The 27,686-nt window shown below is 40.6% G+C and overlaps 1 protein-coding gene and 1 pseudogene across 2 annotated transcripts in view; both read left to right on the top strand.

The window, feature by feature from the left end:
* IGF2R (insulin-like growth factor 2 receptor) overlaps positions 1–22,016 on the top strand; it is a gene marked incomplete at its 5' end in the record, with an annotated part of 52,035 nt that extends 30,019 nt beyond the window's left edge. The window contains 22 exons of the mRNA XM_009869545.1: positions 1,201–1,407; positions 1,712–1,842; positions 3,117–3,214; positions 4,037–4,173; positions 4,851–5,041; positions 5,648–5,774; positions 6,145–6,267; positions 7,235–7,497; positions 8,607–8,819; positions 9,737–9,886; positions 10,900–11,061; positions 11,516–11,723; positions 12,104–12,250; positions 12,677–12,911; positions 13,820–13,956; positions 14,965–15,079; positions 15,974–16,120; positions 17,424–17,608; positions 18,058–18,244; positions 19,300–19,464; positions 20,115–20,184; positions 20,611–22,016. Of these exons, the coding sequence (XP_009867847.1) occupies positions 1,201–1,407; positions 1,712–1,842; positions 3,117–3,214; positions 4,037–4,173; positions 4,851–5,041; positions 5,648–5,774; positions 6,145–6,267; positions 7,235–7,497; positions 8,607–8,819; positions 9,737–9,886; positions 10,900–11,061; positions 11,516–11,723; positions 12,104–12,250; positions 12,677–12,911; positions 13,820–13,956; positions 14,965–15,079; positions 15,974–16,120; positions 17,424–17,608; positions 18,058–18,244; positions 19,300–19,464; positions 20,115–20,184; positions 20,611–21,012 (3,800 nt within the window). The remainder of the gene's footprint in view (positions 1–1,200; positions 1,408–1,711; positions 1,843–3,116; positions 3,215–4,036; positions 4,174–4,850; positions 5,042–5,647; positions 5,775–6,144; positions 6,268–7,234; positions 7,498–8,606; positions 8,820–9,736; positions 9,887–10,899; positions 11,062–11,515; positions 11,724–12,103; positions 12,251–12,676; positions 12,912–13,819; positions 13,957–14,964; positions 15,080–15,973; positions 16,121–17,423; positions 17,609–18,057; positions 18,245–19,299; positions 19,465–20,114; positions 20,185–20,610) is intronic.
* A 3,049-nt stretch (positions 22,017–25,065) lies between these two features.
* Positions 25,066–25,476, top strand: LOC104274031 (annotated as a pseudogene). Its single transcript, XR_717818.1, has one exon. The product of XR_717818.1 is annotated as a solute carrier family 22 member 1 pseudogene (transcript).
* The last annotated feature ends 2,210 nt before the right edge of the window (positions 25,477–27,686 follow it).

Raw genomic sequence — 27,686 nt, 5'->3', positions numbered from 1 at the left:
GGGAAAGAAGATAAAGTAATAATGCTGCCTCTGACAGATCACAGTACTACATTGCTAAATCCTAGGCAGACTTACAAGTGTCTTGTAAATTGTGGTGAAGCTTTAGGTTTCATGAGAATGCAGTTGAGGCTCTGCCTGGCAAGTCATTCCCTGTCTCCCCACTGAAGTCTGGAAGCTATACTCGAAACCTGACCCTTGTGAGGCAATGAGAGAGAGTTCAGTGGGAGAGTATCGGAGTTTACAGTTAATTCCAGGACAGACAAGAAGAAATCACAGCTTCTCGTTCTGGTACTGGGTTGGCCTTTAAGTGGAAAGTTGAACATGCAGGTTATCTTCTCTGCTCTTGCAGAGTTTTGTTTGGTTTGTAACTTGTAGGTGATACCTTGTGAATCTCTAAAGGATCTGTTGCATCAGTCCTAGATGTTATTTAAAATGCAGGTGATCTTGTGTGGCATTTATAAGCTACTACTCTGTAGCACACAGTTACTGTGCAGGGTACTGGTGACAAGAGTTGTGGTTTTGAAGAAAGGGGAAACTGATGTCTTGTCTCTAATTTGGTAGCAATTTGTTGTATGGTTGAGATTTGTATCACAATCTGATGGGTATTTTTAAAAGCTTCAGAGTATTGAGCAAAGGGTGACTTTAAACCCAAGGTCTTGATCAGCACCAATGTTATTGATACACATATCGGCTGATTAGACTCATGAAGCTACCTATAGACTGTAGCTAACATTTCCTGTGATCTGTTATTTCCTAACTTGGCAAACTTGATACCTATTAAAAGAAGGTGCAAGACTGACATCTAGGACAACTTTTTGCTTTGGCCTTGTGACTTCGGTGTTCTTTCCAGGTAACTAAGCAAGTGCTGGACTTAGTGTCTCTGGTTCTGTATTTAACCTTCAGTATGGTTGAACGAAGAACCTGTGAAGCTACTTTGAGGTATTTTTTGAACTATAGTGTGACCTTTGCAGTGGCAGTTAGAAATATTCTGTCTGTAGCTTAGTCTCTTAGTTATAGATATTGTGACTTTCTGAAATGAGCTGCTTAGCTGGACTATAAAACGATTCTTCAGTGTCACTGCCCTAAAGTGCCAGCTACTCATTTTTGTGACCTTATTTTTGTCAGTAAGCCTTAACTGTCCTAAGTGTATTTGACATTTGATGTTAAATTATATTCTAAATTCTTAACTTTTCTATAAAGGGGAAGATTGCCAGGTGAAAGATCCAAAGTATGGTCATGTTTATAACCTGAAGCCACTTTCCAATAAAGACATAAAAGTGAGTACAGATGAGTATGACTACTACTTCAGAGTTTGTGGAGAAATAACTGAACCTTGCAAATCAGAGGCTCGCAATGTGTCGTCGTGTCAAATAAAGAAGATGAACAATACTTTCAAAAAAGTAGCAGGTATGGCAGTTGATCAGAAGGAACTTAGAAAATGTGAAGATTAACCAGGGTGCAATTGAAGCTATTATGTAATACAAGATTAAAAAGATCCCTTCTTGTGTACCTTATGAGATAAAGCACCCTACCGCTTTTGCTTTGTGTGCAAATAAAATATCATACATATAGTTACTGTAACACACAATTAGGAATGAGCTCGTTCATTATTGTGCATGTTATTGCTGTCTTTTTAAGCCTGTTGCCAGCTGCATTACTGCAGTCCTGTGTAGTTACTGGATTAGCTGTTTTCTCAACTCTTTGCTTGTAGGCTTGTTTACAAAAAAACTAACTTTCAAGAATGGTTTAATAATGATAAATTACACCAGTGGAGAAAAATGTCATGAAGTATATGAACGATCAACTGCCATATTATTCTATTGTGACAAGACTACATCTGAGGTTAGTTTCAAAACACATTCTTCCTATGCGTACTGTCTTCCAGAGTTGTCCTCTTCTTAAGGTGTGGGAGGGTAAAGTGAAGAACATGAACTGGCTTCCTTCAAGGATTGCCTAATCATTTACAGTTTAGGCAAGAGATTGAAAGGTTCTGTAAGGTAATAAAAAATGTCTTGAATTTCCTATTTAAAGAAGGTACCTCTGTCATGCTCAAGGAATGTCGGAGCATGTTGCTCCGTTTAAGGGATGCCTGCCATGAGCAAAACTATTGGAGGTGTTGGAAGGGATGTTCTCCCAGAAGTAACAGTAGTTTCTTTTTAAGAGATAAAAGATAGCAGGATGAATCTGCAGGAAAGCAGTTATTACATGGTCAGACAAAAATCAGCTGGTTACTTGCTTTTAGCGTATCTCTGTGCTTGTGCTTTCCTTCTTGTTCTTAAACAACGGAGCCTAGAGTTACTTTTGCTCTTCCTCTTATTTCGTGGAGGAGGCAGAAGCTCCTGATTGCTGCCCTTTTATCAGAAGCGTGCATGTGGATAAACTCAGGTTTGGGAGAAGTCATGCTTTCAGCTGGTCAGAGACATAGTGTGGATATAAGATAATATGTAAATACACATTCCTGGATCTTCTAAGCAAGGTTGAGACATTTGGGTAGCTTTAGTGTGTTTAAATGAGAAAGTAAAATCCTGCCTTAATTTTGGCTGGGATAGAGTTAATTTTCTTCTTGGTAGCAGGTGCAGTGCTGTGTTTTGGGTTTAGTGTGAGAACGATGTTGATAATACACTGAGGTTTTAGTTGTTCGTGAGTAGTGCTTATCCTAAGTTAAGGATTTTCCAGTTTACCATGCTGTGCCAGCGAGGAGGTACAGAAGAAGGTGGGAGGGAGCATGGCCAGGACAGGTGACCCAAACTAGCCAAATAGATATTTCCTACCATAGAACGACATGCTCAGTATATAGACTGGGGAAGGTTGGCTGAGGGGGTGGATTGTTGCTTGAGGATCAGTCAAGGTGCAGTGAGCAGTTGCATTGTGCATCACTTGTCTTTTCTTGGGTTTTATTTCTCTCTCTCTTTTTCTCTATTCACTTTCATTACTATTATTATTTTATTTTAGTTATGAAACTGCTCTTATCTCAACCCACAAGTTTACTTTTTTTTCCCCCCCTGATTCTCTTCCCCATCCCACTGTAGGGGGAGGAGTGAGTGAGCAGCTGCGTGGTGCTTAGTTGCTGGCTGAGGTTAAACCATGACAATTCATTTTGTATTTTGTTCTTTCAGCCTGTGTTTTTGAAGGAAACTCCAGATTGCACCTACATGTTTGAATGGCATACTCAGTACGCTTGTCCGCCTGTTAAATCTACTGAGTGTTCTTTCAAGTAAGTTGTTTCCACACAGTTAAAATAGAGCTGTATGATGCCAGAAACAAATACAGCCTTACTGCTGCTCAGTGTTTTGTGTTTTGACTTAGTAGCCAGCCAATGTAATGTTCAGTGCCAGTGCAATGTATTTTAAGGACCTTCTGCAGTTTGTACTTACTAAAGCTAATTTCACTGAAGAAAAATACTTCCTTTGAGCTTCTGAGGAAGAAGCTTAGTATCAAAGTGAACTGTTTGTTGTGCAGTTATTGATGGTTGAACTCTGAGTATGTTAGGTTGTCACAAGTGTCTAGTTATTATTTAACTGTATCTAATTTAAACGAGGATACAACTGCAGTTTTGAACTTTCACCCAACAAAGCTCCAGGGAAAATGTTATCTATTTCTCTCACAACCAAGTATCAGCTCATTAAGATTTGTTAAGTAGGGTCAAATGTGGCTAATAATTGGCCCAGAGTTTTAACATCTAGTGTCTTGTTAGGTTTCTACCTTAAGGTAGAACAATCTACTGTGCGTTTGTGCTTGCCACGCACCGAAAGCCAGCACGTTTCAATGAAAAGTCAGAGTTATATCTCTGCTCTGAACTTGAGGTTCATAGGGAGCAGTAAGTCTCTCGATTCCTTTTCCAGAGTGATACTCTGCTTATAGAGTTACTAAGTCAGAAGTTATTGTAGTAACTTAAGAATTGTAACTTAAAATTAATTGGGGATTTTTGTTGTTGTCTTTTTTGGTTGTTTTGGGGGTTTTTTTGTGGGTTTGTTTTTTGTTTTGTTGTGAGTTTTTTTTAATGCCTCGTAATTTGAATCCTTTGCCTTTCTTACAGGGATGATAAAGGAAACTTCTATGACTTTTCATCTCTGACACGGCATAGAGAGAATTGGGAGGCAATTGCTCTATCTACTTCTGCACAGAAATACTATATTAATGTCTGCAAGCCCTTAGTACAATATGGTGCTGCACGTAAGAGCAAAAAAAAATTTATTCTCACTGTAGCTAGGGGAGGCAAGTGGTAGGACAGTACTACTGTTGTTCAGAGTGAAAAAATTGCAAAAGTATGTGGAGACAGTAACGTAATTTCAGCACCAGAGGGAGGGAAGGGTAGATTGTGGGTCTGATTTTCATCCGTGTGGCAGATGAGATTCAGTAGCAGCTCTTATCTTCTTATCTTGACAACTTCAGCACTCTAGCTGAAGTTATCAAGAAGCATCCTTATCCAAAGTCTACTATAGCTCTTCAAGATCAAAATAAACTTTTGGTACAAGATTTAACTTCAGAATTTTCTCTGTGGTATATTCTAGTTGACTCCACATTTTCTGCAATGAAAGAACAGGTGTCAGACTCTAACCTTTCACTCTATATATTCAATATATACTCTATATATTCAATAGTAGCTGCCACTACTTTCTCCATGATCTTGAGTGACGTGAGGCAGTTGCTGCTCCTTGTGATTTTGATGGAAAAACCCCACCCCAATGAATATGGTTTGGAAAGGGCCTTGGAAGATAGATTAGGCATGCCATAGCTGAAAATAAAGTAAGCCTTAATAGCATTTGCAGTAAGCAAATTAGCATTGCATTAAGGCAAGTAAGCCTTAATAGCATTTGCAGTAATAACGCAGTTTTTGTTCATCTCTACAGGTTCTTGCCCTTCTGATGCTGCTGCTTCCCTCATAGAGGGTGCAAAATGTACAAGTCTTGGGGAAGTGGCTGATGGTCCCCGATGGGAAAATAACATCGCTACTCTGAAATATATTAATGGGGAGCAGTGTCCAGATAAAATACGCAAGAGGACAACAATATTGCGCCTCAAGTGTGATGAAAGCAGAATTGTAAGTGGACTCCTTCTGATGGGGTTTTATATTTTCATGAGTTGTTCTTATCCATCTCCTATTCATCTGTATTTGGATGGGAGGCAGTCTTGTAAGCAGACTGGCTTATAAGTACTTGAACATTAGATGCTGACCAGAGATCTTCTTGTACAGTCTGCTAGCATGAATTTTTATCATCATATAGCTTCACATTGTTTGTGTCTTGAAGATGAATGTGTCCCAGGTTGGGAAGCATTTCAAATAGCAAATAATGCTATTTGACTGCGTAGTTCTTAATTCTTGCACATCTCTATGCCTTGCCATTAAGTACTCTTCTAATTGGTGAGACGTCTTACCCTCACCTTTTGGATTTTCTGTTGCCTTTAGGCTGCCTTTAGCTCTCTTCACCAGTAATATTGCTCCTGATAATGATTCTATACTGTTGTGGGTTTGAAATAGTCACAGTTAAATACTCTGTCCTTGGCTTAATTCATTGGTTCACAATGGCCTGTTAAGGATGGGCATTCAAATTGAGCTGAGCTACAGGCTTCAGGGATGACAGTATGGCATGAAATCTTACACTGTCACTCTCTAGAAACATTGCTCTCTCCACTGTTCTATGTTTAGGAGTCAAAGCCAGAACTTATAATGGCCATTGAAGATTGTGAATATACCTTCCTGTGGTTCACTGCTGCTGCATGTCCTCTTAAAAGCAACGTGCAAAATGACTGTCGGGTAACCAATCCTGCAACAGGTAAGGAGCAAGCTTCTGGATTTTGTACATAGAATAGGCTGCTGAAGGTGAAACCGCTATGTTTGTGTTCTTGAGGGGCCTTGTTAGAAAAGGGCAGCATGACACATTCTCTGGATAGTGATTAACAAGCTTATTGGTGGGTAGAAATACCTTATAAGGGACAGCAGTGTCCCTTGGAACATAAGTAGTTCATAGTTCTGAAACTAGTTTTACCTCTTATGAATTAGTAACTGTTTGCCTTTCTAACCTAGCAGACAAATAGAGGCTGATTGACCTTGCTACTCAATTAAGTTACTGAAAGCATTTAATGCAAAGAAATATCTTTATTTTTAATCTGAAAAAAAAATATTAATCCCTCATCTGCCTACAGGCCACCTTTTTGATTTGACGTCACTAAAAAGAGAGTCTGGCTATACCATAAGTGATTCACACAACAGAAAAATTGAGTTGAACGTTTGTGCTGAAGCTAAAAGCTCATGTGCTGATGGAGCTGGTAAGCATCTTATCCCCTCTGATACCGTAATCACTGACTATACATTACTCAAAGGAAGTACTTGCACTGCAGTTTGCAGTAAAATGCGAGAGACGGATTTTACTGCAACTGTGGAAGGAGTGATGAGAATAGCTGTGTGGCTGAGTTGACCGGGAAAAGATCCTAAAACTATTTTAGGCAACAAAGTGTTGTATTTCTGTTGAACTCCCTTCCTAAACTTACATGGACTTGCTCCCAGTCGAATTGCTTTAGGTCTGAGTGGGTGGGTGTTCCTTTGGACGTGGGAACAGGAGTGTAGATGCTTCTAGTGCACTTCTTGGCTGTTGTGAAAAGGAAGGAATCATAAGCTTCCAGCTAATGTGAGCTGAGCACAAAAAATTGCTCTGTGGTGATATATTGCTGTAGTGCATCTGCATGAGCTTTGTGTCTGCACTTCAAACCCTTGCCAACCCTCTTCCTAGCTTTCTGTTCCGTTTTGCATGCTTCTGAAACGTCAATAGAAGTTGCTAACTCTTCCTTCAAATTGAATATGAGATAATATTTAAGCATGTTAAGTTCTACAATAGGAATATCACTTGTGAATTAATAATTATTTTTGTGTAGTTGGAAGGAAATACTGGATTTATTTGGTTTTTTAAGAAGCATCTTAATAAAATTTTATATATTCTGGCTGACGTTTTGTGTTAATATCATGCTTTCTGGAAAACTGGTAACTAAGCACTGTGCTCTGTAATTGCTTGAACGTGTATAGATGCAGTGCCTTCTGCTGGTTAATGGAGTATTAAAGACAGTATTTGGTCTGTTTCAGTGCAGTTCAGTTCAGTTTAATGGCAACTCTAGATGGTGTGAAAAAGCCTATCTCTTGTGGAAAATTAAAGGGACACCAAAATGTGACGTTTCCTGCTGTTCATGTTGCAAGGTGCTATCGGACTTGATCTGTTTTGTTAATTTTTCTTTCTAACTTCAGCTGTCTGCATCACTGGTGGTCCAAAACCAATTAATGCTGGAAAACCAAGTAAAACTTTAACTTATGAAGATCAAGTGTTAAAGCTTGTCTATGGAGATGGAGATCCTTGCCCTGCAGACCCTGGACTGAAGCAGAAAAGCTATTTTAGCTTTGTATGCAAGTCTGATGTTGGAGATGAAAGCCAGCCTGTCTTTCTGTCTTTTGATGAGCAGACATGCACTAGTTACTTCTCTTGGCATACTTCCTTGGCTTGTGAGGAAGAGGTAAGAATTACTTCTCCAGATAACACTTGCAGGACTAAACTTCTGACGGAGGGTGGCAGGGTGAGTTAGGCATTGAAGGAGCATGTGTTCCTTGAGGGAAAGTTATTTTTCCTGTAGTACAGAACCCAGGTTCATATAGAAATTCTCAAATACTTTTCTTACTGACTTTTTCAGCAGTGATGAACAGTACTTGGCAAGATTCTGGTTGTCATGGTGAGCCCAGTGAAACTTTAACACTTTGGAGTAACCCCCCTGACAGGAACCTACTTAGCTGCTTTTCTGTACAGCTCGGATGGAAGCCTTAGGGCTGCTTCTGGGGTGTTGATGGTTAAGATCCTCCAAAGCAACAGACCAAAAGAGCTTAGGCTGAGTTGAGGATGGGTAGCATCTCTGTGCATGGGGATAGTCTTTGCTTCTAAGCGTGTGACTAAAGGCCAGGCAAGCATATGATCAGTTTGCTTAGTGCAAAAACTGATAAAATGAATTTAGGATCTGTCTGTGCTGCATAATACATGCTGTAATAATGCGAGTTGATCAACTCTAGATGAACAGTACTTAGAGCTAGTGTCACTTTAGTTAATTTTAGCTAGTTAGATTGTTACTAGTAGTAGGTGCATAGAGTAAAAGCCAGAAATAGGAATAGAAAGTTAAATGAGCTCTACAGGGTGATTTCAGATATTTTCTTAAAACTGAACATTACCTTTTGTGAATCTGCCTAATCGTTCTTGTCACTGCCTTGATACTTCTAGTGTGACCATCATTCCCTGTAGCAAGTCTGCTACTGTCTCAGTAGTACCACAGCTCTTGCTATTTTCCTTTCCCTGACAGGAACCATCACATGTCCTTTCCTTCTTACATAAGAGTTCTGCTACACATAGCTCTGGTTTCCTTTTTTGTAGTATATACCATGCTGCAATAGAAATCAACAGTGCCTAAAAGAATTGTGTTTTCTAGCCTATTAACTCTGTTCAGTGATCATTTGTGCATTTCTGATTGCTTTTCACAGTCTACCCACAGTGAAACTAGCTATTTCAGTGTGCTGATAGCTGGATAGCAATGACGACTATTTGTCCTGAAATTAAACGGCAATAAAATGTACTTTCTTGTAGGTGAAGTGCTCAGTAATGAATGGCAGTTCTGTTGTTGACCTGTCTCCTCTGATCCACCGTACTGGGTATTATGAAGCATTTGTGGATGAAGATATAACAGATGCTTCTCCAGACTTCTATATCAACATATGTGAGCCTCTCGGTCCTATCAAAGATGTCAACTGCCCCCCTGGAGCGGCTGTTTGCATGGTTCCTGTTAATGAATCACCAATAGTAAGTGCTATGCCTGGAATCACTGAACTGTGCATTTCCCTGATAGTTTAAAATAGTATCCCTGCCTAGAGACCTGGTTTGAACAAGAGACTTGACAATGAGTTACAGAAATTTAATACAAAATTAAAATCTACCTTGCAAAGTTCCCTTTCATTGCTTTTCCCTGTGAAGAAGTATTTTCCTGTAGAAGTGTTTTCCTATTGTCCTGAAAATCACTGAACCCTGGTGATCCTTCTGCATGTCAGAAGATTCCATACCATGACAAATATCAAACATAGCTACAGAGAATGTTTTCATGTAGTGCTGTGTGCCAAATACAGAGGCTGGGAAGGAGAATGCCTCTTGGTCTGACATTCTGTGGCACAGATCCCTTGATAGCCTGTTGCAATACAAAGCAGGGTATGCCCTACCGTGCTGTAAAATGCATTTAGTACTTAGATGTAAGCTGCGTGAACAGTAAGCCTGTGACAGAGTATTGGTTAATTTGTCTGTGTTCTTACCTTGAGAGAAAGAAGTTCTTACCTTTTGGGATCTTGTGAGCTGTAGAAGATGTGCATAAGAAGTTGAGATTGTTTTCTGTGAACTTTCACATTGATCTAGGGACCTTACTCCATTGCTAATACTGTAATATTTTTAGGTGAAGTGTTGGTGTTTATACAGTGATTTAGTAAAGAATCTACCTGTAAGATGCAGAACCTCCCTGGCTTTTGTGAAGCGTAATTGTTTGAGCTGCTGAGTTTGTTGTTACGATTGAAACACAACTGTTCTTTGAGTACAGAATGCAGTTTTCAAAAGTGCAATAGTTGCGTTCCCATGTAAACCAAACAGATGAATCTGAATTTCTCTGAATTTCTAGGGTGATCTGAAATCTTAAGTGTGTCCCGTATATCTCTTAATAAATATTTTTGCTTCTGTAGGATATTGGTCGTGTTACTGAACTTCCCAAATTAAATGAGGGAGTAAATGAAGTTTACATCACTTACAACAGCACTACTCCCTGTCAGATAAACAACAAATTAAACTATACTTCTCATATTGTATTTCATTGCAGCCAAGGAACTAGTCTGGTAAGATATCTATTAAAGTTAAACTTATGTTGATATTGGAGTGCAATGGGAAATGGGTAGTAGCCAGTGTTAGCTTCGTTTAAAACTAAGTCAAGGATTTGTTTCTAGCGTGTAACGAGGGGCTTGTTTCAACAATGAATATATTTAATAATTGTAGTCTTAACCAGGCAAAATTTCATAGAGTGCATGAACTTTAGACTTTATAGTATCAGGTTCTGATGGTTTCAAGGGTCAGATTCCACTGAAGTAATGCAGCGATAACTTATTGATGGTATTAAACTTAATGCTGTGTTGCATGTTGTCTGGGTCCAAAAGCGTGTACTTGTACTACAAGCTTACACAAGAACCAGTGTAACTGTTTGTAAAACTGCTGTGAAATGCTTCTCTTATTTTGGTAGCCTTTTCCATAATCATACACAGCTTTAAAAATTTGCATTCAAGTACATATGTTTTTATTTTGTGTTGAATACTGAGCACTAAATTGAGGTTGCATGGTAGTGTGAATCTAACACTTCTTGAATTTTTTGAATGCTTTAACAAACTGTAGAGAAGCACTTAGGTATGATGTTTGACAAACTAGAGCTTGTTGAAGATACTTCGTGGAAACATTTTCCATCAACATGGGGCGTGAGCTGAAACTTCAGGCAGCTCTGAAGGTTGCACAGGCCATACTCTTACTCTTTCTGAACCTTAACCCAGTGAACTTTCTTAATATTCTCTACCATGGAGAAACGTGGCTCTGATGCTTTTTTTGCTACTTGCAACTAAGCTGAATATCAAAATCTCAACCCGAACTAATGAGAAGGCTAATTAGTGTTTTGATTGTCTTCTGGAGCTAGGCAGAATGCACTTCACGTGTAGCTTTTTTGGTACCAGTTTTTGTCTTATAGTCAGTAAAGTCTAGCCTCAGTAATAACTGAGGTTAACTGTTGGAGGGGGATGAAAAAGTGCAGAAAGAACAGCAAACTCCAAAAATGAAACCTGATACATCTTGCTTTGTTCTTTGGTAACAGGGCAAGCCAAAGATGGTAAGGAAGCTTGACTGCAGTTTTGTGTTTGAGTGGGAAACTCCTGTTGTGTGTCCTGATAAAGTGAAAACTTCAGGCTGCTCTGTGACTGATGAACAGCTACACTATACATTTAACCTGACCAGCCTTTCTGAAAGATCGTTCGAGGTAATACCTTCTGGTGGTGTGATTTTTTAAAAAAAATAATAAAAAATTAATTGCCCATTGCTATCAGCTTTGTAAAACTGAACCTGGGGTTTCTTTTAAGCATCTTGGGATGTGAGAGGACACTGAAGCATGTGTTGCAGTTGTGATCATTCTTGGTATTTGTTGGCCTCTGACAGAGGGAGTAACATTAGGGGGATTTTTTACTGTTTTTGAGAGAGATATTGATCGATGTACTGATGGGGAAAGGAAGGAGAAATCTTTACCTGTGGAAAAATCTGCAGTTTTGCCATGTTAAAGAAGGCCAGACTTGCAAAATTAATCACCTTCTTTTCCTCCAGCATAATGCAAGTACTGTGCAAGACTTAGTTTATAAAGCAGTCAGCTCATTCTTTGTAAGTATTGACTGCAGGCTCTGAGGCAACCTTGTTTGTGATGCTTCTGGGTGTCCACACAGGTATTTTCTGGATCCAACAGTTACCATGTTGCTGTATGCAGCAAGGCAGCAGGCTTGCCGCAAGGGAAATGCAAAGACGGGGCAGTGTGTCTGACATCTGAAAGTGGTGTGTCATCTTTTGGAAACCTAAAGGAAATGAAAATGGACTACAGTCATCAGGATGAAACGGTTATTTTGCAGTATACAGGAGGTGATCGATGCCCTCCAGGTGAGACTGAAGCGGACCCTCTCTTTATATAAAAACTTATCAGTTTTTTTTTTGTGATAGGAGGGAAGCAACAAGGATTTTGCATATATTAATAGAAATATGTAGTTTTATTTAAATCACATGCACCATACTAGTGCTCATCAACATGCATCTTGTAGAAGACTGAGTGCAGCTTTTCTGTAGGGATGATTGTAGCTAATTGAACACTACACTGTAGTTTTATATTTGGGTTTAGACTGAATGTTTCAGTATTTCTCTTATCTGCCTCTGCCTCTGACTTTTCTTTGGTGTTGAAGCGTAGCCTTTGGATATGGTCCTGAATATGGATATATCTGCTATTCTACTGTTTGTTATTAAGAGAATATACGTTTCCTTCTCAGTGACTGAAACAGGAGAGCTTTGTGTGTTCCCCTTCAAATACAAAGGCAAGACCTACAAGGAATGTATTACAGAAGAAAAGAATAGGCCGTGGTGTGCTACAACTGCAAACTACCAGGGAGATGGAAAGTGGGGATTTTGTGGTAATGGTAAGAACTACTTCTACTTCATGTGCAAAGATTTAAGCTAGTGCAGGGCATTAACCATTATCAGGCTGGGCAAAAGAACTCTGGTGCAATACAGTGGAAGTAAAGGGATAGGAGTGGGCAACACAAAGGAATCTATGGGGAAAAATGACTTGGAGTGAGCAAAATATTTTTAAAATAAATCATGAGTGTTCAACTCTTCAGTGATGAATCTGTTTTGATGAGATTGGTCATTTTAGAAGGAACATTACTTTCTGTAAAGCATGAAAGCTAACCTCTTTGCTATCTGAAACAATATCTGTTTAAACTTTTTGTTTATACCACAAAATCGTTGCACTAAAATCCTTACGTGCCTGGAAACCTCTTGCAAATTATATTTTCCTTTTTTTTTTTTTTTTTTTAAATTCTTCCCCAACCTTCCCCTTATAGCAACTGCAAGAAGGGAATCTACTATTATTTTCACATGTGATGAAAATGCTGGCATTGGGAGACCATACCTTCTGAGTGAGACACTTGGCTGTGCTGTGGCATTTGAATGGAATACTCAGGCTGTTTGTCCTCCCAAGAAAATGGAGTGCAAGTTTGTCCAAAAACACAGAACTTATGATTTGAGAATGCTGTCTTCCTTGACGGGATCATGGAACTTCTTCCACAATGGGAACTCGTGAGTAATGAGCAATTCCCAGGGAGCATCTTGCTAATCAATACAGTTGAAGTTGTAATATGACGTAGTACTTCTGTTTGGTACGTGCTTAGTCTTTTAAAATTTATATCGGTGTCTTAAAACTGTTGATGCCTAACACTACATGTAAGGAAAAAAACAACCTCAAAACCAGAAAGGAACTAATTTTTTCTGAAGAGGGTGAATAATTACTGTCTTCCTCATCATCCCTTCCCTCTGTTGTTAACTCTTTTAAAAGGACGAATAAGTCTAAACTAAAGGCTTTCCATGTAAACTGCTATCTTAACAAAGTCATTTTGTAATTTAAATGCAATTCTTAATCATGTTTAACAAACAGACTTAGTTGCTGTCTTTTGACTCCAGTGTGTAACTTTTTGTTTAAAGGTTAAGTAGGGCTTTTTCCTCCCTCATTATCCTAAGTATCAGCTTAGAGGAGAATATGAATGGCAGGAAGTCATCAACCTCTCAAGGCTCCCTACTCCAGCTAGTGAATAGAAATGAACTGGCAAAGATGAAAGCAGCTAATTTTAAATTTATGATACACTGTGGGATAACAAAACTGTTTCATTCACTGTGTTGCTACTAGTTTCCTCTGTTCTAATAAAACTTAAATGGTGTAGCTCCAAAGAGATGCTGAATTTCTAGTTTTGATCTAGGTCAAAATTAACAGTGAACTAATCTGGTAAATGACTTATTTTTTTGCACAGAGTAATTCACTTGAAAATAATAGAAGTAATCTGATAAACCTTAGTAGATGCTCTGTTCTGTCAGCTAATTAAGAGTATTTATTTTCTTTCAATGTGGCTAGCTTCTAGGATTCTAAAGCTTATATCTTGCTTTCAATTGAGCCTTAATTAATTTTAACGTTTTATCTATTGCGTTCTCTGTAGGTACTATGTCAATCTCTGTCAGAGGGTGCATGAGGGACCCACAGGCTGCCCTGAAAGAGCCAGTATTTGCAAGAAAAGCACCAACGGAGACGTTCAAGTTCTTGGACTTGTTCATACACAGAAGCTCACTGTGACAGGTAGAATTACTTTGTTCCTGTAAAGAGTTAGAGACAGCTAAATTTTACAACCTAGCTATAGTAGTTCTTAAATTGTGGTGAAACCTTTATTTTGAAATACCTTTACCAGTGAATCTTCTGTTGATAAAAGACAACAAACCACAAAACACTACCACTCAGACTTAAAGGTGGTGTTTAAGCCATGAGAAAACATTGAAGCAAATAAACAGTGTGGTCTTGGAAGCTGCAAGGAGTGAATTGTCCATCGGAACATCAAGAAACACTTTTTTTCGCAGTGAAAGTGGCTGAGTACTGGCACAGGTTGCCCAAAGAGGCTGTGGAGTCTCCTACCTTGGAGATATTCAGAAACCATCTGGACACGATCCTGAGCAACCGGCTCCAGTTTGAGCCAGAGGGTTTGGGCCAGTTGACCTCCAGAGGTCTTTTCCAACCTCAGTTGGTTTGTGATTCTATAATTGTGGGAGGGGTAATTATTTTTGTTTATCTTGTTTTGAAAGACTTATTCTATGTCCACTAACTTCTTCAATTAAAGCAGCATGTGAAAGATGACTAATTTACTTTACTCATAAGAAAATTAGTTAAAGAATCTCAACTTTACTCAAGTTTTCAGTTTAAAGAATGTTTTTTAAGTTGCTGCTCAATTGTGGAATTGAGGGAAATATTACATCCAGCTACAAAATCAATGGGATGTATTGCATGTATTTATTGCCTGAATTAGTTTTTAAATGGTTATCTTCATTTACTCTTATGTTTAAAAATTGGCAACTTAAATTGAAACATTTGTTATGGCTATACTGGAGACCTGAACACACTGTACAATGTAAATACAAAGGTGTTGGAGGAACGTGTTCATCAAATTACTGAAGTACTGTAATTGATATATGGTCTATGCATGGAGAAGAAACACGATAGAAGTTAAGATTAAGTAATCAAGTCTGGATAATGAGCAAAGGGAATTTCTGGCAGCTGCTTACAAAAACATTGAGTGTCACCATTTTTCTTCCCTAGGTGATACAGTGTATATTAGTTATTCCAGTGGGCAGGAATGTAGGAGAAACAAGAAAGTAACAACAATTATAGAACTGAAGTGTGCAAAAACAGTTGGCATGCCCATGCTGCAAAGGTGAGTAACCTAGTACCACTAGTCTTGATTTATTTGTTTGTGCCTCTTGAGTAACTCTAAGTCTCAGGACTGACTGTTCTGTTGGACAGTCCCTAAAATAATCCTTATTCTGTACTTGTAAGGCATGGATCACCTGGAATTTCTCTACCTGTTCACTTGCATAAACAGTTGTATTCTGTATTTTTCTTAAAATTCCTGGGCTTAAATTTAAACATTCTCCTTCCAAATGAAATCTTACAATGGCTGGAACGCTGTTGTTTTCAATGTCATTTGTAGTACAACCACTCTTAACTTTGCTCAGAATCTGTTTAGCAGAGAACACTTACTGTAGATAAGTGATTGAGCTAATAAAACATGGCTTATTGTTGCCCCAATAGAGATTATTTAACTAGAAGCTATCTAAAGTGAGGTATATATGCATGATCACAAATCCTAGGAAACCTTGATGGCTTTTTGCTCAGCCTTGTTTTGGTTAACTATATATTGTTTGTAGAACTGGGAGACTGAGCAAGATGCTCTGTATGAGTCAAAGAACCAGGTAGCAAAAATCTGACTAGTTTATATAGCTTGTCCTAGTTAATATGCAGCATGTTAAACCTGCCAAGGGCAGCGTGACATGTTAGCTAAAATATTTTGATCAAATCCTGATATGCTCTGTTGACTTCTGGAACTTTTGCAGTAGGAAGTTCGAGTTCAGCCAGGTTGTAAGTTGTGGAAGTGCGGAAGAGTGCAGTGCAATTCTTCTAGTAGCCTTTTTTTGAGTCCTACTTGACAATTTTAGCTCACTCTCAGCGTAATGCTTAGGCAGAACATTCCCACACATAGGTTAACAGCTGTGTGACTTCCTTTTTTCAAGATATTAAGCACTTGTCACTTGTGTCTGTTATTTGATAGGATTGATGAAGAAAATTGTGCTTACTACATCACTTGGTACACACGTGCAGCTTGTGCTGTGAAGCAGCAGGAGGTGGAGGTGGTGAATGGAACAGTTATTAATCCTGCAACTGGGAAAAACTTCTCATTAGGGGATGTTTATTACAAGTAAGTTAAAAATAACCTCACAAACAAACAAAAAAACCCCCCCAAACTGAACAACCCTCCCCACCCCTAAAAGCCAAAACAAACCCCAACAACCACAACACCTTAGTCCTATAGAGCTGTACTGTAAGAAAAGAGAGCTTGGTATGAATATTCTTTGTTGCCTTAACAGTTCTTAGCTGTCAAGTGAAAATACCACTGAATTCACCTTGTTTGGTGTGCAAACGTGATGATAGCATTAGAAGCATAGAGAAGAACACAAAAATCAAGCAGGCCTGGGCGAAGGAGAAGTCAGGACAAAAGCAACACGGTATAATGTGAGATTAAAGACAAGTTATAATTGAGCAAACTCAGCCATCAGATAGGTGCCAAGAACAAATAGCTATGAATCTCAGAGCATTCACACTCTGACCAGCAGTGTGCAAGAATACAATTGTAAGTAGTACTTAAGTAACACTTAGGGTAGAACTACAGAATTATAGAATTGCTTAGATTGGAAAAGACCTTTAAGATCATCGAGTATGATCATTAACCTAACACTGAACATGTCCTTGACTAAACCTTATCCCTAAGCACTAAGAGTCTGCACAACTCTTAAATACCTTCAGGGATGGGGACTCTGCCGCTGCCCTGGGCAACCCGTTCCAATGCCTGATAACACTTTTAGTAAAGAAATTCTTCCTAATATCCAATCTGAACTTCCCTTGGTGCAACTTGACGCCATTTCCTCCTGTCCTGTCACTTGTTACTTGGATGAACAGGCTGACCCCCACCTTGCTACAAACTCCTTTCAAGTAGTTGTGGAGAGTGAAAAGGTCTCTCCTCAGCCTCCTTTTCTTCAGGCTAGACAACCCCAGTTCCATCAGCTGTCACTCATAAGACTTGTGCACTAGACCCTTGGAGAAGAAAGTTAAGCTAAGCTGTTTATCATAGCTACAGAGTACATAACATGTACTTCTTACAGTCAGTGGGCTAGCTTGTGCATGAGTTGCCACATCATGCTTTTGACTCCAGTTTATCTTTAATCCTTTGGAGGTATTCACATGTTCAGGCACCCAGTGAGAGCAATGTAACTGGAAAAGTTTACTTTTTGTGCTTTCTTATAAAGATTATTTTTATGCTAAATATAATCTTCATTTGTAATGTTCAGGGAGGAAGCCTCAGTCCTGCATCTTTTGCAGCTGCTGAATCAGCCACTTCAGCTTGCTCTGGAATCAACCAGAGGTAGCAGTTGCCACTGTTGCCAGCCTTATGTCATGGTAGTAATGTTAATTCTGTGATTTTAGACTGCCCTTTGTTCCCTTAGGTCGTACACGGCTTCTGGTGACGTACGGACAAATGGCGATAAATATGTATATGAAATTCAGCTTGCTGGTATAGGAAACTCAAGTTTCCCGGAATGCTCTGGAGCAAACATCTGCCAGGTTAAAACTAATGAACATCGTTTTCGGAGAATAGGTTCTGCCCAACAAGTTAAATATTATGTTGAGGGTAAGTACTTGCTCACTAGGCAGAATTGCTTGATGTTTCATATGAATGGCCTCATCAGAAAATGGTTCTTGTTCCACGACATCTGTGCTGTTCTATAAAGGTATCCAGAATCTGTCTAGCAGAATTTAGGTTGTTTTTTTCGTATTGTGTGGGCTCGGTTGCAAATGTGGCCTTAAAAGGGTTTGGGCTCCACAGTTGTTGAAGGGCTTTGGTAAAAACAATGTGAGATTGAAGACTTGGTCTCCTGTTTTCCTTTGTGCTATTTAAGTAATTTTCTCCTTTATCTGGCTACTTTTTCTTGTGAAGAGCTTAGCCCGTCACATCTGATGGAAATGTGTAAGCTCACCTGCAGATACTGCAAAGAGTAACCTATTACTGCAGCACTTCCCAGGATGTAGTGTTAACAGAGTGTTCTCGAGGAAGTAATAAAGGTTTTCTTCTCGTTGTAGATGATGACTTGGATGTCATATTTTCATCAGACTCCAGATGTGGTAAAGATAAATCAAAGTTTGTATCTTCAACCATTTTCTTCCACTGCAAATCAGAAGTAAAGGAAGGTATCCCTGAATTCCTTCACGAGACAGCAGACTGTCAGTATTTATTTACCTGGTACACATCTGCTGTGTGTCCGTTAATGTGAGTAGTTAACCACTTCCTGTGAAAGCAGCTCATATCAGCACTTCTTAGCTAAAGGCTTCTTTGTATCTGTTCGTCACAGTGATTGTGAAAAAAGTAATGAAAAGCTAAAAAAAGTGATACACTTATAGGTGGATAGAATTGGTGTTCATGTGTATAATGTTTGGTACATGACCACTAAATAAGAACTTACCAAGTTGATCTGGACTCAGATCTGCTTGTTTGCACAGAAACGGAGAGGCATGGTGGAATTAATATTGTTCTCACTAAGTAAAACCTGTTTCATGCTACTGAGAGGAGTAGCCAGTATTTGGGTAAGTTGTTATTTTGTCTTCCTTGCCATACTGTGTGCAAAACTTCCCATCTATCTTCCTACTTCTTTAGGCTGGAGCGAAAGTCATTACATGTCTCAGAGGAATAATGAGGTATTTCTGCAATTAATTAAGATCAGCTTATTCTACAGATCCAAAAAGGAGTAAAGAGGTGACAGTGTTAAAAAAGCAGAATGGTGCTTACTGGCATTCTTGATGTGTAGGCAGCCTCACTGCAAAGAATGGAGTGACTGCTTCTAGGACTGCCCACTTTCTGCCTGCTAGCAGAAAGGGGAAGTGTTTGTTCTGGTTTAAACAGGCAATTAGCTATTGAGGTCTATGTAGTGCTGTAGTCAACTGGAAGGTAAATAATTACTGTAGCTTTTGGAGCATGCTGAGGTGCAGGTTTGGTTCTAAGGTGGCAGCTTTGTGTAGTTAGCTGCTGCTGTGTAAGCTCTAGAGTGCCTAATCATGTGTCATGCAATTCAGTCTTGATTGTAATCAGCTTTATGTACTGTTGGAGACCATACCAGGATGTAAGCACAGTACACAAATTTTAATTTCTTCATTGATTTTTACTTAAAGTAAAATCTCCTGAATTATTAAATTCTTTATTGCTGTTAGGTAGGATTGACAGGATGGTGTGGTGTGTTTGATTTCTTTGAATCTGCTGCTTTTAATCCAGTTTGATGCAACTGGTCGATAGAGCTTACTGGCCTTTTTCTTCCTCATTTATTTTATTAGATCAACCAGTGATCCAGAAAGCAATGAGCACCAGACAGATCAGGAGGCCCAAGTACATAAAGGCCTTTCAAGGAGAAGTCAGGCTGTTGGTGCCGTGCTGAGTGTCCTCCTGGTTGTTCTCACTGCATGCCTAATAATCTTGCTGTTCTACAAAAAAGAGAGGAGGTAAGAAATGATTGGGAGGCTTTATAAGTTTCTTTACTAGGACTTGGTTTTTCAATGAAAGGGAAATAGTGAACTCCAGAGATCTAAGTTCTGATTTTCAGTTGGCAGCATTAGCTGCCAAAATGCTGTTTTGTTCATGTTTGTTTTTTTTGGTTTTGTTTTGTTTTTTTAATTAAAATTTGAAATTACTGTCTGAAGGTCCTGGATGTAAAGAGGGCTGGAGTACACAGTTTAATTTGGGATAGTCTCTATTGTGGACAGTCGCTAATAAAGGAGGATAAAGCAGTGTGACAGTATTGGTAGTATTTGATATCCCTCTCCTTTTATGGTATCAGGCCATACAACACCAACAAGCAACAACTTCAAGTCCTGCTGATTCTCTACTTTCAAGACAAGTTTAGGGTATTTTTCCCTTAGGCCTAAAGGCTAGAGATGTTTCAGAACAGTCACCCTGAAGCTGTGATAAGGGCAAAGATGAACATCATCATGGACTAAACGTTGTTAAAGTGGTTCAGGTTCAAGTGTCACTGTGTGAGAGCTTGTAGCTTGCTTGGTGAAATGCTTTATGTTGATGGTGAAAATCCAGTGAAGAAAAGTAGAGGCTAATAAGGAGGGTACAGTCTCTCTAATGCATTTTTCCCCTTCTTCAGGGAAATTGTAATAAACAAGATAACGAACTGCTGCAGAAGAACGTCTGGTGTTTCCTACAAATACACAAAGGTAATACAGTGGCCAAGTCTTGTTTCTTGTCAAGTTTTCTTAATATGAAGCTTTTATTAATAAATAGCCCCACTTAATTCCTAGTTTCTTCAGCGTGTGGAAGCCATCCCATGTGGCTTCAGGACGGCCATGTGGCTGAGATGCCTAGATTTGTATTGTGAAATGTGAAAGGAGAATAGAATTGAGGAAATGAAGAACAGTCCATAAATAGCCAAATAACACATAAATGTATAGGAAGAGAAAGTAGTCTGTTTCAGACGTAGTGAAAAGCAATAGTAGCAGTAGGTTATTGCAGTATTACTTACGACTAATTTAAACTCAAGTCCATGTATGGTGCAGGGTCTGACAATTGGGGAAATCAGCATATGGCAGAGTCTAGAGCTGTATATGCAGTCTCCTCTTGCATAATTTTCCTTTTTCTTGCAGATAAACAGTGAAGAAGAAGCCAATGAGAATGAAACAGAGTGGCTTATGGAGGAAATTGCAACACCAAATCAAAGAACAGCAAAAGGAGGGCAAGAGAATGGTCACATTACTACCAAGCCTGTTACGTCTGAAGCCTTTACCTCTCTCCGTGTGGATGACCTGGACAGTGAGGATGAAGTGTTAACTATTCCAGATGTAAAGATCCAGACAGGAAGAGGACTAGACAAGAGCAGGCACCCACAGAAGCAGCCACCCAGTCATGGATATGATGACAAAGCTTATTTGCTGAATGGTGGAAAGGAAAGGAAGGCTAAAGCCAAGACAGGCCAGCAGCAGGCACAGAACTCTACAAATACAGTATCGTTTCATGATGATAGTGATGAGGACTTGTTGAATGTTTAATAACCCCTCTTGTGCCTAATCAAATATATAGAGAGAGATTATGTATAACGGGACAACATTTCCAACCAAATACAAGGACTTCAGCCTGAAAGATTTTTCTGAATTTTGCCTTTAACAAGAAACCATTGAAAAGGGAAGAAGAGAGAGATTTTTTGGTTGTTTACAATGATCTGTTCAGTAATGACTGGATTTCTAATATCCAGTTGTCTGAGTTATATTGACTCTCTCTAGCCAGGAGACTTTTTTTTTTCCTTTAAGCTTCAGCATAGATGTTAAATGCTTGCTTAAAAAAAAAGAAACCTTTGAAAGGAAAGGATTAAGGCTCAATGAAGCCCCTGGCTCCTGAGACTCAAGGTATCTGACTACTAGCATTTTAACTCCTAGTATTTATTGATCCTCACTACTCAGGTTTGCTAAATAGCAACATGTTCTTCCTGCCGGCAGGGTATTATTCTATGGGTTCACCCACTGTAAGACAACAAAAAGTATAACTTTTGTGTGTTGGGATGATTTGATGTAAATTTTGGGACTAGTCTAATTTATCCTGTAAATTTGAATATCCATTCTAATTTAAACAGATCATTGGTTCAAAGGTATTGACTGAAAGGTACAATTCTGTATAGCTTTAACCTGAAATGATTGCTGTTCTTTGCATGATATTTTTTTTGGTACTGGTCATATGACTGACTTCATCAGTATTTGCCTAAGTAGCTGACAAGCACCCAAAGATTTTTTTACTCGGTTATGGCTGGGCTAAGCTGACTGCACAGAGAACCAGAGTTTTCAAGGGCACAGAGGGAGAATTTCTACAGTACAATCTGTGCTGCCCAGTTTGTTGCTGACAAGAAAAGCCCAACCACCAGAGGAGCCCTAGTCAGCACACTAAGTTTCTCTGGTATTAATTACAAGAAAAAAAATTGAGCCGATGTTTTCTGATAGCATAAGTTCTAGCTCTTATGCTATGGTCCTGGCCACGGTTGTTGATCTGAAATGTTGCTGGCAATGAATACAGTCTTGCTCTACTCCAGGTGTTTCCTAAATTAAATTATGGGCAGTGATAGGGTTTCAAAGCATTGTACAAGTACATGCATCGGTCAGAATTTTTTGAAACTTTTCGTTGTTTATTTTGGCTGGCTTACTCAGTTTCAACAATGGTTTCTTTTTATAAAACCTCCATTTTGAATCAAAATAGTGTAATATAAAGTATTCAGCAATTTCAATAAAAGATATGAAGTGGGTATTCCAAACCCCACATCTCAAGTCTGGAATCTTTCTCACACTAGTCTGTGATGGTGCTCGTCAACTTGGTGATACCCTTTTCTTACTGTCATAGCTAACATCTTAGTTACATCACTCAAAACAAGAACTGATGACAAAGATCAGAATGTACAGGTAAGTCCTAGTGGTGTATTCTTTCTTTTAGCAGACTTGGGTTTTCTTATTTCTATATTGTTACCAGTGAACCTGTAAATCAGTTCGACTGAAGCTGCATCTTGTCATAATTAAAACAAAAGCAGCATATTTTTTTTTATTTAGCATTAGACTTATTTGGAGGAATGGGAGACTTGTCAGTGCATTTTTAACACTGTCGGTTACCACTGCAACAGTTCTTTCGATGGATATTGAAGAATGATGCTTTCCTTCTCCAGGTCTTCAAGGCTGGCATCTTGCAGTTATTTCATCCGTGAACCACTGCATGAAAAGACTTCCCGTGTATTAAGGCATTACACTGTGTGCTCTCTTAGTTGTGACTATACTTAACGGGCCCAGGTGGAACAGAGACACTCTGCTTGGGAGTGCTTGATTGAGCAATATCAGTGATGTATTTCTAATATGCAGCTGACTGCGGGGAGTGACTTTGGTGCCTGGTCTTGGAACTATTCCCCACTTTTTCTCTAAGCACTTGTAGGTAGGCTGACTGAACCTTACCTTAGAATCGCAGAGTTGTTTTGTGTTGGAAAAGACCTTTAAAATCATTGAGCCCAGCTGTGCCAGGTCCACCACTGAACAACTGAACTATCTTATTCAGACCTGGATTCATGGCTTGTTTCACCATTTTTCCCAGTGGAGTGCCCTGATAAACTCTAGGGAGAGAAGCGTTGCGAGAATAGTGGGGACCGGATGAGTACAAATGACTTGACCAGGAGCAGAAACCCTGCCAGTCAATGGCACAACTCACTGGGAATTGAGCCTCTAAGACACCCTCCCACATGGCACAGTGCCACCCAACCCCTGTCTGCAATGCAGAGAAGAGGGTGAGAAATTAGCAAAAAAGGCCCAGTCTGGATCTAACTTCTTTACTTCTCGTGGGTTTTATGCACACAATTAGCAACTGGTTGAACAAAACCACTAGGAAAGAAGTCATGAGGGTTTTTTTTGGGGGGTGGTGTTTTGTAAGATGCAGCCTAATGGCTTTAAACTTCACCTGCTTTCCCAGGGTAGGCTTTGATTTCAGTTTCCTCGGCCTCTGCTGACTGCACACATCCTCCTGCCAATGGAGGCTGCGGCGGCTGGCTGGGAGCTGCAAGTTCATGTGTCCCTTGTCCCCCACCCCAGCTCCACGTGGAGGCCCTGGAGACAGTGTGGGGTGCTGTGTGGGGGCTTGGGGAGGCGCAGCTCTTAAGTGGCTGCAGGAGAGGGTTTCTTGTTACTTTTCTTCAGCCATTCCTGCCTGAGAAGAGAAGGTAAGAGAGGAGAAGGCACCTCTGTGTGATTCAGGGAGTTGTGTTAGAGTGCTGGTCCACAAAGCAGCTGCCATTGCCACTGTTGCTCTGATGGCTGATGAGCAGCGATGCCAGGTGAAGAACTTGTTCTGTTTCTGTCTCTGGGCCAGAATGGCTTTCTGAGGTGGTTTAGTTTTTGGAGTGTATAGAGATGAGGTTCTTTTTATTTTTATTTTTTTGGTCTAGTTGCCTAAACTGTGCAAGTCACTTTCCAGACCATTTTTTACCTTTTTTCATCATTTACACTTTTCTTTCTGGTGGAAGCAGCTGTTGTCAGCAAAATGTCTTGGAGTAGTAACTGTCTATCCAGGGACAGCATAAAGTATCATTGCAGCATGATATAACTGGGGTTTTTTTTGGGAGAGTTCCCCACATGGAATTCTACCTAAAGTCTTAACAGGTCTTTGATGATAAGAAATGGCAGTTTCAGATGTAAGTAGTGATTCTGTGATTCTGTGAAGTATATTATGGTTTCCAAAGCTATTCCCAATGTGTAATTCCTTAGTGAAGCCTTTTAGTCATGGCAGAGATATGGTCAGGTGAAAATTGTGCCCAGTGATGCAGGCGGGAGATATTTTCCTTGTAAACAGAGGAGTGTGGAGAGTGAGGGTAGGTGTAGGGGTGAGACATGTGAGTGGGAAAGCTGTTCCTATACTACTACTGGGAGGCTGGCTAGCTCAGTTGGTTAGAGCGTGGTGCTGATAACACCAAGGTTGCATGTTCAATCCCCACTTGGTCCCCATGTGTTGCCTGATATAGTTGAGAGGTGTCCCTGCCCATGACAGGGAGGTTGGATTAAATGATCTCTAAGGTCCCTTCCAGCCTAGGCCATTCTATGACTCTATGATATGGCTCAACATAGAGATACTTCTGGTTCACAGCATATGTACCTGTTCTTTGTAGAACCAGGCTGATAAGCCTTGTTCAGCTGTAGTGCCCAGCAGCTGCTATGCTAAACTTCACATGTGCTTGCATGTTAGGGAAAATTTCCATCTGTACTTGCACCTTAAAATGCCTTTTTCAGGATCTGGTTTGACAATTAAAAAATAAAACCAACGAAGTGCTGTGGCTGTTGATGGGATTTGTGGAGCAAAGGAAAGTATGTGCTCTGTTTAGGGGTTAAATGCAAATTCTCCCTGGGTGATTTAAGGTCCAATTTGAAATAAAACCTGAAAAGTAAAGCTTGCAACATGTGGTTTAATAATTTATGGAGTTTGTCTTGACTTTTGGTCAAATGTCTTTGTTACTTAAATAGTTTTGCTGCCAACTAAATACATCAGTGCTGCAGAGAAGACTTAGATGAGGTGTTTGAGGTGGTTTTGATCCCAAAATGCCAACCTTAGATGACATTTTAGAGAGTGTTGGAGAATTTGACAGGTTCCAGAAGCAACTCTTCTTTGTCCTGTGTTTGCTTTCTGCTGCCTTCACCCCGGTGTATGTGGGTGTCGTCTTCTTCGGGTTCACCCCCGAGCACCATTGCCGCAGCCCCGGCATGGCAGAGCTGAGCCAGCAGTGTGGCTGGAGCCTGGAGGAGCAGCTGAATCACACGGTTCCCGAGTGGGGCAGCCATGGGGCCAGTTTCAGCAGCCGCTGCAGGAGGTACAAAGTGGACTGGAACACCACGGGCATCAGCTGCACCGACCCCCTCGGCAGCATCGTGGGCAACCGGAGCACCGTCCCCCTCGGTCCCTGCCAGGACGGCTGGGTCTATGATAGCCCGGGAACCTCTATTGTGACAGAGGTAAAAACAAATGCTCCGTTTTCCTCTCTGTTACAGATAAGCTGAGAGATGTGAGAGCGGGTTCATGCTTGCCTACCTGGACGAGGGATCCTCTCTTGCTGTGAACTTGCACTGGGTGCTTTGCAAGTTATCTTCCCTCTGTCCTTGCTGTGAAGCATTGCCTTGGCTGCACAAAAGGTTTATATCTCCAGCTGGGGAGCAAAACTTATCTCAGCAAATAAATCCCCAGGTAGATAAAGTCCACTTTTGAATGAAACTCCTGTCACATGAGAGGTCTGACTGGTAGAGTTGTGCAAAGAACACTTGTGAAGGAGCAGCAGCTCACAGCACTTGCAGACTCAACTGGCTGATTCCTGAGGGGATGCACTCCACAGGCCTCACAGTCTTCCTGGGACATGCTCTCAGATGTGAACATCTTGATTTCTTTTATTCATTCATTCATTTATTTATTTTAAACGGAGAAAGTATTTTACAGTTTTTCTTTTCAAATATGTTTGAGTGATTATGGGTGGGGAGGAAGGCTTACCATAATTAAACACCTTAAGTCAGGAATCAACTGCAGAAAGCTGATGGTGGTTCTGTGCTCTCAGAAGATGTATGAATAAACTGAAAATGGTATTTAAGCTCCTTCAGGAGTTGGAAGGGACCTCTGGAGATCATCTAGTCCAATCCCTCCCCTAGGGCAGGTTCACCCTGAGCAGGTTGCACAGGAGGGCGTCCAGATGGGTTTTCAATGTCTCCAAAGACAGGAAATCTGCCACCTCTCTGGGCATCCTGTTCCAGTCAGACCAGCTTCGGGGCAGGTAAGACTGCACTGGGGAACGGATCTAAAGTGAAAAAGGCCGACCAAAAACAATTTTTTGGGGGAAGGGGGGATTTTTTTAAGCCAGGAAAAGTGACTTGCTGGCAGCTGGAGGGCGAGCAGCCGAGCTAGCGTGGGCAGAGCCACCCTCACCTTCGGGAAATCTAAACGAGGCATTAACGCTGTTAACCAGCCGCTAATTGTGTACATTAACCAGCTGTTAATTGTCCCCTCAATAGGCTTCAATAAGAAGCCTTAGGGAGGGCAGGGACTAGTTGCTGCCCACTGAACACAAGGTAAGGAAGGGTAAGTGCTGTTAACAGCGGAATACTTAAACGTGCTGTAAATAAACCCATGCGTAGTTTTGAGAGGTCCTTTAATTGCAGAACCAATTATGGTTGCAGCCCGATCACAGGCCGTTAGAAAAACTGTGGGCACCTAGAGAGAGGCCCCACGCAAGCATGCGGGTGTTCATGGCTCGGGCTGCAGAGAGTGCTGGAGCCTGGCACTTGCAGGGGAGGGTAGCGAGGAGGGTAGCGGAGACGACACCTGTGTCAGATGTGACCAGGTGAACGATCTGCTCAGCCTGGTGGCTAAGCTGAAGGATGAAGGAGAAAGGCTGAGGAATATCAAGGAGTCTGAGAGAGAGATAGATTGGTGGAGCCATTTCCCGAATCATAAGCAGCAAGCTCCACAAGAAGCAGAAAATCCCCTCCCCTCTGGCCATCAGGCAAAAGGAGGGGACCTAAAGGATAGGGAGGAATGGAAGCAGGTGCCTGTCAGGAGAGGAAGAAAAATCCCTGCCCGGCCTCCCTCACCTGCCCGATTGCCCTTGCGAAACAGGTGTGGGTCTCTAGACAATAGAGACAGCTGGAGGCTCACCCATAGGGATGCCAAGGGTGAATCAGTCAGCCACACGCATTAGGACTTCTTTGTCCAAGAAAAAAAGGAGGGTAATTGTTATTGGAGATTCCCTTCTGAGGGGAACGAGGGTCCCATCTGCCGCCCGGACCCAGGCCACAGGCCAGTCTGTTGCCTCCCGGAGCTCAGATTTAGGGACATTACCAAAAAACTCCCTAGTCTGGTGAGTCCTGCTGAGTACTACCCACTACTGGTTGTCCAGGCTGGCAGTGATGAGATCAAACAAAGGAGGACAAAGAGAATTAAAAAGGACTTTAAGTCACTTGGCCAGTTGATCAAAGGATTGGGGGCACAGGTAGTTTTCTATCCCTTCAGTAGGGGGTACGAATACTGAAAGAGACAGAAAAGTACGTGCAGTTAATGCATGGCTTAAAGACAGGTGCCTCCAGCAACATTTTGGGTTTTATGATCACGAGGAAGTTTATGCATCACCGGGCATGAGACATATAGATGGAATAGGGCTGCCTCAGAGAAGGAGGAGGGTTCT

Source organism: Apaloderma vittatum, unplaced genomic scaffold (genome assembly GCF_000703405.1).
Source record: "Apaloderma vittatum isolate BGI_N311 unplaced genomic scaffold, ASM70340v1 scaffold9435, whole genome shotgun sequence".
Classification (NCBI taxonomy): Eukaryota; Metazoa; Chordata; class Aves; order Trogoniformes; family Trogonidae; genus Apaloderma; species Apaloderma vittatum.
The sequence above is the reverse complement of the archived record's forward strand: the minus strand, read 5'-3'. Positions and strand labels throughout refer to the sequence as shown.